The sequence below is a fragment of the Mercenaria mercenaria genome, chromosome 5 (genome assembly GCF_021730395.1).
Source record: "Mercenaria mercenaria strain notata chromosome 5, MADL_Memer_1, whole genome shotgun sequence".
Classification (NCBI taxonomy): domain Eukaryota; kingdom Metazoa; phylum Mollusca; class Bivalvia; order Venerida; family Veneridae; genus Mercenaria; species Mercenaria mercenaria.
The window spans coordinates 77,738,809-77,751,384 of NC_069365.1; the positions used below are offsets into that span (position 1 = coordinate 77,738,809).

A 12,576-nucleotide genomic window follows, 5' to 3' on the forward strand; every position below is an offset into this window, starting at 1 on the left:
TTATTGTATACCCAGTGCTGTAATTGTTGAACTGTAGAATTTATTGTACACCCAGTGCTGTAATTGTTGCACTGTAGAATTTATTGTACACCCAGTGCTGTAATTGCTGCACTCCAGAATTTATTGTGCACCCAGTGCTGTAATTGCTGCACTGTAGAATTTATTGTATACCCAGTGCTAAAATTGTTACAGTCCAGCACTTATTGTACACCCCATGCTGTTTTACAGTCCAGCATTTATTGTACGTCCCTCGCTATAAGTGTTCCAGTCCAGAACTTATTGTACACCACTGCTTTATGCCAGTCCAGCACTATTTGTTGGTCAAAGTGACAGCTGAGATGAGGTACACACCAGATTCTGTATTGATGAAAAGTTGCAAAATTGTGGTTTATAGTGAATCTGTCATGCCTTTTAGTTGTAAATAAGAAAATTCCAACTGAGGTTTAACTTTGTTTTTGGATATACTTCAAACTGAGGATGGCATTACATTATTGCCACAACTTAATAAGTATAGTAGATTTATTTTCTCAACATTTAGACAATTTGATTTAAGTAATGAACCATTATTGAATTTTAATTGTGTCATCATATCACAATAACATCACCACATTAAGTTCTGGTCAGTTGATTGACTTATTTGAAATTTTGCAACAGTGGCAAATTTCTTAACATGGTTTAGGTTTGCAAAATTATCTCATTTTTCATGTTAGAAAATTTTTCTAAAGCTTTTTAAGCTAGGTTTCAAATTATGTACTGTATTTTTGGCAGAGAGAGTAAGGACTGCCCAGCTGAAGTATCCCAGTGGTTACCAAGGGTGCATTCCCTCGTTGTCGGCCCAGGGCTTGGGCGCACTGATCTCATACTGGATAATGCTCGTAATATTATCGAACAGGCGAAGGAGAGAAGCTTGCCACTTGTTATTGATGCTGTAAGTCTAAAATGGCATTATCTAGTTTAAACTGACCTTTTTCCTATGGAAAACATAAGCTACACATGTGCATACTGACGTGATAATTTGACATCATATTATGACGTCTTAGTGAATGAGCGATTTTTATCCCCTATTGAAGGGGGAGTGATATCGTTCTGGCATTGTCCATCTGGATGTTTGTCCATGCGAGCTTACATTAGCATATTTAGGCGGCTATAGGAACAATAGGTAACTGTACTTTTTCTTTGATGTCATTCATTCTGTAAGCTTTTATTTGGCTATTTTTCTTTTACGTGGCTGAAAGAACAATAGAGAGAACAAAAGAGTAGCCACATAAATACCCACATGTAGACTTTATATTTCTTAAGGAGAGATTCATGTCAAATATTGAAAAAAAGGTTAAAGTATAATTACATGTGCTATTGTTATTACTTTTAATATTTTTAAAAGACATTTTATTTACATGCAAACACATATAATATTTTCATTCTTGGATGCTGTGTATGTGAAATTCTTAATATTTTGCAAACCCCACGTATTACAGATTAGATTTTTACTGAGTTTTTATGCTACATTATGGTTCAGACTTGGACATGTCTAACGTTTAATGAAAAAATTATTATAGAATCTTTGTACGAATGACAAGTTCAGCAGTTATTGTCTTAACAACTTTTTTATTTTTGAATCTTTTTTTCAGGACGGGCTTTATTTGATTACTGAAGACCCATACATTATATCTGGATATGAAAGGGCTATCCTTACACCAAATGTTGTGGAGTTTGATAGACTGTATGAGAAAGTTGTAAGTAGTCTCGAATAAGGTTTTTCTAAATTGATGTTAGAACGGGATACTAAAAAGTTTTCCTTGTCCTTGAAATGCAGCCTAACTTCAGGAAAAGACTACTGGTACAAATCAGGTGGTTCAGAGTTACATCCCCTGATAAAGGGTGTTTCGTTGGTGGCATTTTGGTAGAGAGCAATATGAACAGAGTCAATTGTCTTCAAGCTGTACTTAGATGGAAAAGTCGCCAGCTAACAGTGAGGACTGAGTTAGTACTGGTTATGGTAAGTTAAATGGCAACAGTGTTTAGCTGAATTACACTTGAAAAATGATGCTAACTCAGAAAAAAGAAGCAGGTCAAATTATTTATACTGGTAATTTATTAGTTCGACTATACAAAGTATGGAGAGCTGTCCTACTCAGCCCGGTATCACGTCAGCGTCCTTCCACATCCGCACCTTGGTTAAAGTTTTGATGCACTTTCTCTTTATCTCTGTAATTACTGGATGGATTTGTTTCAGACTTAAAATAGGTATTCCTCATCATCACCCACATCATATGGCACAAAGGCCATAACTCTCACACCAATATTTCATGAATTATCCCCCCTTTTACTTAGAATTTCAGGTTAAAGTTTTGATGCATTTTCACTCTATCTCAGTTATTACTAAATGGATTTGATTCAAACTTAAAGTAGTTGTTCCACATCATCGTCCACATCATATGACACAAGGTGCATTACTCTTGCACCAATATTTCATGAATTATGCCCTCTTTTTGCTCAGAATTATAGTTATTTAATGTTTTGATACACTTTATCTCACTTATTACTTAATACTTAATACAGACTCAAGCTATTGTCTAATATCTTCATCCACATTGGAATCATTTAATGCTCCAGTGACAGCTCCAGCTTCCTCAGATGTGCCCAATTTCACATCAAGCATCGAAATAGTCAAGCGCCCTGTCTCCTTTGACAGCTCTTGTTTGTTAAGTGTAAAAAAATAAAAATAGTTGACACATGTTGAAATACATTAGTTAAATTCTGTAATTTTTCACAAGAAGGAGCACTCTTGATTAGCAAGAAGAAGTATGTTTTATAGTTACCTCCCTTGTATAAACAAGTTAGATCTTTCAAAGCATCAAACATTATGGGGGCAAGGGACAGTAGATTTGAAAATTCCACAAATCTGCGCTGATACCAGTGCAAAAAAAAATCATAAACAATCCAATTTTGAGAAAATCCAGGTAAATTTTGAGCGGATGTATTGCACATACTTAGCACTGCATTATGAAACATTTTTAGCCTGCCGATTCTGTTGTTTCTATGATAAAAACAGGTGAAACTCCGGTTTCAGGACACTAAATTTTGAGACAAAAATGGCCCAAAATGCACACCTTGCGCGACCTGTACCGTATTATCTGCAAATGACTGACCTAAAACACAATGTCATGTATATTTTTAAAGCATGTGATCAGATGAAAATAATGGTGGGAAGGAAAGTGTCTCATAACCGTTTACTTTTTCCGCAAATTTGAGCTGAAACTGGATGGATGGATGACCGTTTCCATCTCGTCTGACTTCCATTACCTCAGGTAAGATTTTAGACCTGGCCGTCTACACGAAGCTAGGAATAACGATTCAAGCACATATTTATTTTACACAATAACTACTCGTACGCAGGAATCCTCAGTTCTATAAACATCATAAATAGCCAGTTGAATATAAATGCCTTTAAAGTGCATATGTCTATTTTATTTAAAAAACGTACCCGGGCCAAATACGTAACTAGCCCCTGCCACTTAATTATGAAGCAAATATTTTTTTTTTTTATTTTCTGGACCTAACTTTCTGACGAATATTGGCCATGAAGTTTTTTTTTTATCAAAATTTATAAAAGATATCAGTGAGCCGTATCTTAACCTAACTCAAACTAATATTGCTTTTAAACATCCTTGTTTTCATAAGCCAAATATATTTTTTAAAGTACATTAATATATCGGAAAACACAACATCTTCCGGAAAACAAAAACATCTTCCGATGCCAGACTCAGCAGCTTTGGAATGTTTTCATTTTCGGGCCAGACGATTTCCTGTATAGTAGTTTTAATTGAAATCTGGAATTAATTCCGCGCATCTGTTTAGTTTTAATAGAGAAATTAAAAGCTAGAATTTGATCATGTAAGACTTTGTATGTTTAAATGGATTAAAAAAAGCCACTCATTATGCTGCTGCCAGATGCTGATTTTTATGTTGAAAAATAAATTAGAAATTTTAAATTAGAAAATACATACACATATATATACGTTATAGGCCCGTTAAAATGCCTTCAGGGTATTGTAATTTGGAATTGTATATAGCTATAAATGAAATTTATAATGAATGAATTTTAGCACTTTCTTTATAAGCTCACCTGAGCCAAAGGCTCATGGTGAGCTTTTGTGACCGCTTGATGTTCGTCATCCGTCCATCAACAATCTTCTTCTTTAAAATCACTAGGCAGATTTACACCAAACTTCACAGGTGGCCCCCTTTCAAAATTGTTCAAAGAATTGAATTCCACACTGAACTCTGGTTGCCATGGCAACCAATAGAAAAACTTAAAAAATCTTCTTGTCAAAAACGCAAGGCATAGAGCGTCGATATTTGGCATGTGACATCATCTAATGGTCCTCTACGAAGATTGTTCAAATTATGCCTCGGGTGAAAAGAGGCCCTGCCCTTGGGGTCCCAAGTTTTACATAGACTTATATAGGAAAAAACTTTTAAAATCTTCTTATCTGAAAGTTCAAGGCCTAGGCCTTTGATATTTGGTATGTAGCATTGCCTAGTGGTTCTCTAACAAGATTGAACAAATTATGCCCCTTGGGTAAAAAGAAGCCCTGCCTGGGGGTCACTTGTATATGAGTTATGTGGGAAAAAATACTTCAAAAATTATCTGACCATATTTCCTAGACTGTTTAATTATAATTACCTGATGACCCAACTAATTAGGGGTCACTTGACTGTGACCTTGACCTTTTGACATACTTTCTTGTTTTTTAAGATACATTCTTGAAATTTGGATGACATATACAGTTTTGCACACCGATCTTAACACTGACTTTCAGTGACTATGAATGTGACTTACTGACCTACTTTCTTAATATTTTAGCATCAGTTTGACCTTTGAAACATGTAACTCATTTTACTCAGGTGAGCAATCCAGGGTCATCATGACCCTCTTGTTAAATTAAGTGAGAATGGGTTTGGATGGCATTAAAAGTGTGGTGCATTATATGTTGGAATAGGGGTATATTTAAAGAAAGTAACTTAGGGATTTATGTCAGTTTTTCAAATTTAGGAAACATTCCTATTTTCAAGTTACTATAAAGTTTTTCAGGCAGCTGTAGACACAATTTTTATTTATGTATAAAGCATAATTTTAAAGAAAAACAGTGATGTCTGAAATACCAAAATATTCAATCAATTATATTGAAGTCAATATATTTTGTATGAATTGTAGATAGTTATTCACCAGATTTCAGTAATTTTTGATGTCAGAAAATAGATTTTTATGGAACCTCTTGATGGAAATTGAAGCAGGAAAGATTTTTTTATAAATTGTTTGAACAGAATAAAGAAAAGGAACTGTGATGAGAAGATGTTAAAGCTGCCCACAACTTTTGATATGTTTTTAGCTCACCTGTCACAAAGTGACAAGGTGAGCTTTTGTGATCGCGCGGCGTCCGTCGTCCGTCGTCCGTCCGTGCGTGCGTGCGTCCGTCCGTCCGTAAACTTTTGCTTGTGACCACTCTAGAGGTCACATTTTTCATGGGATCTTTATGAAAGTTGGTCAGAATGTTCACCTTGATGATAATTAGGTCAAGTTCGAAACTGGGTCACGTGCCGTCAAAAACTAGGTCAGTAGGTCTAAAAATAGAAAAACCTTGTGATCTCTCTAGAGGCCATATATTTCACAAGATCTTCATGAAAATTGGTCAGAATGTTCACCTTGATGATATCTAGGTCAAGTTCGAAACTGGGTCACGTGGGGTCAAAAACTAGGTCAGTAGGTCTAAAAATAGAAAAACCTTGTGACCTCTCTAGAGGCCATATTTCTCAATGGATCTTCATGAAAATTGGTCAGAATGTTCACCTTGATGATATCTAGGTCAAGTTCGAAACAGGGTCACGTGCCGTCAAAAACTAGGTCATTAGGTCTAAAAATAGAAAAACCTTGTGACCTCTCTAGAGGCCATATTTCTCAATGGATCTTCATGAAAATTGGTCAGAATGTTCAGCTTGATGATATCTAGGTCAAGTTCGAAACTGTGTCACGTGCGGTCAAAAACTAGGTCAGTAGGTCTAAAAATAGAAAAACCTTGTGACCTCTCTAGAGGCCATATTTCTCAATGGATCTTCATGAAAATTGGTCAGAATGTTCAGCTTGATGATATCTAGGTCAAGTTCGAAACTGGGTCATGTGCGGTCAAAAACTAGGTCAGTAGGTGTAAAAATAGAAAAACCTTGTGACCTCTCTAGAGGCCATATTTTTCAATGGATCTTCAGGAAAATTGGTCAGAATGTTTTCCTTGATGATATCTAGATCAAGTTCGAAACTGGGTCACATTGGGTTAAGAAATAGGTCAGTAGATCTAAAAATAGAAAAACCTTGTGACCTCTCTAGAGGCCATATTTTTCATGAGATCTTCATGAATATTGGTCAGAATGTTCACCTTGATGATATCTAGGTCAGGTTCGAAACTGGGTCACGTGGGGTCAAAAACTAGGTCAGTAGGTCTGAAAATAGAAAAACCTTGTGACCTCTCTAGAGGCCATATTTCTCAATGGATCTTCATGAAAACTGGTGAGAATGTTCAACTTGATGATATCTAGGTCAGGTTCGTAACTGGGTCATGTGTGGTCAAAAACTAGGGCAGTAGGTCTAAAAATAGAAAAACCTTGTGACCTCTCTAGAGGCCATATTTTTCACGAGATCTTCATGAAAATTGGTGAGAATGTTCACCTTGATGATATCTAGGTCAAATTTAAAAGTGGGTCACGTGCCTCCAAAACCTAGGTCATTAGGTCAAATAATAGAAAAACCTTGTAACCTCTCTAGAGGCCATATTTTTCAATGGATCTTCATGAAAATTGGTCAGAATTTTTTATCTTGATGATATCTAGGTCACTTGCGCTCAAAAACTAGGTCACTATGTCAAATAATAGAAATAACCACGTCATACTCAGTTCAGCACTGGGTCATGTGGGGATAGGTGAGCGATTCAGGACCATCATGGTCCTCTTGTTTGTCAGTACTTTCATGTTTTTGAACACATGAAAATCAGAGAAAATCGTTTCAAGATATACACTTCTTAAGTCAGTTACCCATTTGAAAGAAATGGGTGGACCTGAGATGATATGGTAAAAGATTTATCAAGATAAAAAAGAATTAATGATACTTGTACTGAGAAATCATTAAATGAGCCGCACCATGAGAAAACCAACATAGTGCATTTGCGACCAGCATGGATCCAGATCAGCCTGCACATTCGTGCAGTCTGGTCAGGATCCATGCTGTTCGCTTTCAAAGCCTATTGCAATTAGACAAACGGTTAGTGAGCAACATGAATCCTGACCAGAATGCGCAGGCTGGTCTGGATCCATGCTGGTCGCAAATGCACTATGTTGGTTTTCTCATGGTGCGGCTCATTTGTTAAAACTTATTATGTCTCCCCCAGGAGACATATTGTTTTTGCCCTGTCCGTCTGTCCGTCCGTCCTTCCTTCCGTCCGTCCGTCCGTACATCACACTTCATTTCCGAGCAATAACTGGAGAACCATTTGACCTAGAACCTTCAAACTTTATAGGGTTGTAGGGCTGCTGGAGTAGACGACCCCTATTGTTTTTAGGGTCACTCTGTCAAAGGTCAAGGTCACAGGGGCCTGAACATTGAAAACCATTTCCGATCAATAACTAAAGAACCACTTGACCCAGAATGTTGAAACTTCATAGGATGATTGGTCATGAAGAGTAGATGACCCCTATTGATTTTGGCGTCACTCCGTCAAAGGTCAAGGTCACAGGGGCCTGAACATTGAAAACCATTTCCGATCAATAACTAGAGAACCACTTGACCCAGAATGTTGAAACTTCATAGGATGATTGATCATGAAGAGTAGATGACCCCTATCGATTTTGGGGTCACTCCATCAAAGGTCAAGGTCACAGGGGCCTGAACATGGAAAACCATTTCCGATAAATAACTGGAGAACCACTTCACCCAGAATGTTGAAACTTCATAGGATGATTGTACATGCAAAGTAGATGACCCCTATCGATTTTAGGGTCACTCCATTAAAGGTCAAGGTCACAGGGGCCTGAACATTGAAAACCATTTCCGGTCAGTAACTTGAGAACCACTTGACCCAGAATGTTGAAACTTAATAGGATGATTGGTCATGCAGAGTAGATGACCCCTAAGGATTTTGGGGTCACTCTGTTAAAGGTCAAGGCCACAGGGGCCTGAACATTGAAAACCATTTCCGGTCAGTAACTTGAGAACCACTTGACCCAGAATGATGAAACTTCATAGGATGATTGGTCATGCAGAGTAGATGACCCCTAAGGATTTTGGGGTCACTCTGTTAAAGGTCAAGGCCACAGGGGCCTGAACATTGAAAACCATTTCCGGTCAGTAACTTGAGAACCACTTGACCCAGAATGATGAAACTTCATAGGATGATTGGTCATGCAGAGTAGATGACCCCTAACGATTTTGGGGTCACTCTGTTAAAGGTCAAGGCCACAGGGGCCTGAACCTGGAAAACCATTTCCAATCAATAACTTGAGAACCTCTCGACCCAGAATGTTGAAACTTTATAGGATGATTGTTCATACAGAGTAAATGACCACTATTGTTTTTGGGGTCACTCTGTTAAAGGTGTGTAAAGAGTGTTGAAATTTAGCGGGATGACTGGACATGCCAAGTAGATGATCCCTATTGCAGCCAACCATCAGTGTCTCTTTGACTTTCGCTCCTGACCCCTATTGACTTCTTGCCTATAGGACTTTGCATTTGGGGAGACATGCGCTTTTTTACAAAAGCATTTTCTAGTTTATTTTGCAACAACTGAAATAAAGAAAGTTTCCATTACAGTCGATAAATGCTTTCCGGAATTATGCCCAGCTGAATACTCGTGACTTGTAACGGATTGTGGAGAATGCAGTTAAATTCTGCTCTCACCGGGATTCGAACCTGCAACCTGTGCACCACTGTGCCTCATAATAATTTATTATAATTAGCAGGGGACTCATTTCAAGGTTGTGTCAGTTCATAGTGTGCAACCTACTTTTTTGACCGATCAGGGCAAGTTTTTTTTTAAAAATGTGGCTTCTTATTCCTGAAGACCAGTGTGACAATGTAGCAATAATTTTTGAAGAACAGCTCTGCACGCTGACGAGGGTCGACACGACTGACTCTGCAATTCTGATTGGTCAAACGTAGATTTCACACTATGTTAGATAGAGTCCATGTAGAGAATTCTTCGAGAAAAAGAAACCTCGTTCGATCACTCCCTATCGGTTTCTTTTTCACGAAGAATTCATTTCATAAACTCTATCTATAACATAAAATTTAATCACAATATTTAAAAGAATAATAAAATGTTGATTTATTTTATCTCTAAAATTTGAATTTCAAATATTCTTGTCCCCATGAAATAGCCATTTTGGGTACAACCACAGAATTTGATGGCAAAGAAATTGTGTGATTTTACAGTTACAGCTTGATTCTATAAGGTTGAAGTGTAACTACTTGTAAAGAGGGTGCTTTTTTGTTCGACAGTTTTGTGTTTTTTAGTATTTCTTCAAAATATTTTCCTGTTTCCAGGTCAGTTTTTTTCCTCCACAGGGTTTTTCTTTTTACCATAATTCAAAATTCTCCAAAGCTTTCAAACTCTCTCAAAATTCCCATATATTTTGAAAAAAAAAAAGCCAGTCCTTTCAAAAATAAATCTGTGTGGCCCAACAATAAGAATTATACCATAGTTCTAATGATTGTATCTTAAAATACAAAAAAATTTAAGATCAAGGTCAAATATTAAATGTATTCTATTAAAACCTAATTAGGTCAGAGCGCCACATCTTCGGATCATAATTTCATTCATTACTGAATAGAATTAACAAGTTAAAAAATTACCCAATCTTTGGTTAATTGAATTATAATTGTATGACATTCAAGTATGAATATGATGAAATAAAATGAAATTGATTTTTGTTGAAATTTATGTGACAGGTTAAACATGTTTTGTGACAAAATGAAATTGTAGTTTTTTTATGCCTTTTACAAATTATCATAATTTTTTAATCTTTTTTTGCAATTAATTATTCAGAGTTTAAATTCAGAAAGTATACAGAAATAAATTATATGTGCTGAAAATTATGAAAATTGGGAGAAATTGATTTCTTCTGATAAACAAAATAAATCATCTCTGTGTAAAAAGTGATTATGTACTGACTTAAACAAACAGTTCACAACCTTTTGTGCTGATGTGGCAATTCATGTAATGAAAACTCTCAATAGAAAATTTTTAGAAGCTGTTGTATGGAAAGTTTAAGCCCTCTACAGACGGTAGGTTTTTGTTGTACAACACCAATTAAATTCAAGATGTACAGCCAAATATTATCTGTGTATGATGCTAATTTATTTGGACAAATTTGATCCAAAGTCATTTTGCAAGAACCTTTAAATGTTATGGGAGGCTTGACATTTGTCTTGAGGGGAAGTTGTCAGTCAGTCCTGAACTTTTGTCTTGTTGGGTAGTTGTCAGTCAGTCCTGAACTTTTGTCTTGTTGGGTAGTTGTCAGTCAGTTCTTAACTTTTGTCTTGTTGGGTAGTTGTCAGTCAGTTCTTAACTTTTGTCTTGTTGGGGAATTGTTTTCTTGTTGGGTAGTTGTCAGTCAGTTCTTAACTTTTGTCTTGTTGGGTGGTTGTCAGTCAGTTCTTAACTTTTGTCTTGTGGGGGAATTGTTAGTCAGTCCTGCACCTTTGTCTTGTGGGGAAGTCATCAGTCAGTCCTGATCTGATCTATTGTAGGGGAGTCATTTCTGAAGATTTGTCTTGTGGGGGAGTTGTTCTTCAGTCCTGAATCTTTGTCTTTTGGTGGAGTTGTCAGTCAGTTCTTAACTTTTGTCTTGTGAGGAAGTTGCCAGTCAGTCCTGAATGTTTGTCTTGTGGGGAAGATGTCAGTCTGACTTGATTCTTTGTCTTGTGGGAGTTGTCAGTCAGTCTTGAACCTTTGTCTTGTGGTGAAGTTGTCAGTCAGACCTGAACCTTTGTCTTGTGGGGGAGTGGTTAGTCAGACCTGAACCTTTTTCTTGTTGGGGAGTGGTTAGTCAGTCTTGAACCTTTGTCTTGTTGGGGAGTTGTCAGTCAGTCTTGAACCTTTGTCTTGTGGGTGAGTTGTCAGTCAGTCTTGAACATTTGTCTTGTGAGAGAGTTGTCAGTCAGCTCTGAACCTTTGTCTTGTGGGGAAGGTGTCTGTTATTTACCGTGAACCTTTATTTTGTTGGATGTTGTCTTTCATTATTCTTGAAACTTTGTCTTGTGAGGATTTCTCTTTCATTTGTCTTGAAACTTTGTCTTGTGAGGAAGTTGTCTGTCATTTGCCATGAATCTTTGTCTTGTGGGAAAGTTGTCTGTCATTTGCCATGAATCTTTGTCCAGTGGGGAAGTTGTGTCATTTATTCTGAAATTTGACTTGTGGTAAAGCTGTCAGTCACTGTTCCTAAACACTTGTCTTGGTAAGTTGTCAGTCTCTTCAGAGAACAGATGGGCACTGAGAAAGAATCCAAGAACACTGCAGTTAAACTGAGTGGAAGGAATATAGGTAAACTTTTTAAAATGCCTTAAAATTGAAGAAAATAAATGAAGAATGAACAAATAAATATATGCTCACATTTCCGTTTCAGTATTGTATTGCATTTTACAGGTTGGGGAGGCACCAATGCAGTCAGAACCTGTGGTCAATGTGAAGACACTGTGTGAAAAGATGGGTAATGTTACAATAGTACAGAAGGGAGAAAATGACATCATCTCCGATGGCAAGAAAGGTAACTCTGAGTGAACTGTTGTTTTTTTATCCCCAGACACATCATAGAAATGCGGCCTGTCTTTTCGTCCATACTTAGGGTGTTTTATGAAACTTCAGATGTAATGATAGATGGCAGTGAGATGAAGTGCAGTGCTAGGAATGGTCACCCTTACTTATATAGCTTTCATTTGTACACTATTTTTCTTGTGCTGTACTTAGTGGGGGAGGGTTGCAAATATTTGTGGGTATAAAATCTTAAGGGCATTTGAGAGGCATCTTTAGTATGATTTACGCAAATTAACCTTTTCTGAAGTGGAAATCGGAACAAACTCAAAATCACATAAATATCTAAACATACCTATATCCCCACTTATCTTTACGATTTTCTTATAAAAAGCAACTTAATCATTTTAAACCTCTTCTCATGAGGCGTTTTGACTGTTTATCAAAGAAACATGTTATGTAAGTAAACATAACATATTTAATATCTTCCTCCAATAATTTCATACTTTAAAGGTTGTTTAGATAACTGTCTAGGTCAAGATGAGTAATTACAAACTGTGAATGAGTTATTGCCCTTCTTAATATCTCCTCCAGGTCCAGTTATCATTCTGTGTTTATTTTATGGAAAATTTATATGTCCATTATGGGGTTATTCCTAGGTTATATGTAAACATATTGTCATATGACAATGGGGCAATACAAATTTTGAAGATTTATGCAACTGTTTTACAAGCATGTTTCAATACTTTTCCATAAATTTTCTGGGTATTTCAACATTATCAAA

The 12,576-nt window shown here is 36.6% G+C and overlaps 1 protein-coding gene across 1 annotated transcript; it reads left to right on the forward strand.

Moving 5' to 3' along the window:
• Positions 1-338: 338 nt before the first annotated feature.
• LOC123557693 (ATP-dependent (S)-NAD(P)H-hydrate dehydratase-like) lies at positions 339-11,822 on the forward strand. Its single transcript, XM_053544703.1, has 4 exons — positions 339-343; positions 769-928; positions 1,629-1,733; positions 11,688-11,822. The coding sequence occupies exons 1-4, from the start codon at positions 339-341 to the stop codon at positions 11,820-11,822; spliced, it is 405 nt and encodes a 134-aa protein (XP_053400678.1).
• The last annotated feature ends 754 nt before the right edge of the window (positions 11,823-12,576 follow it).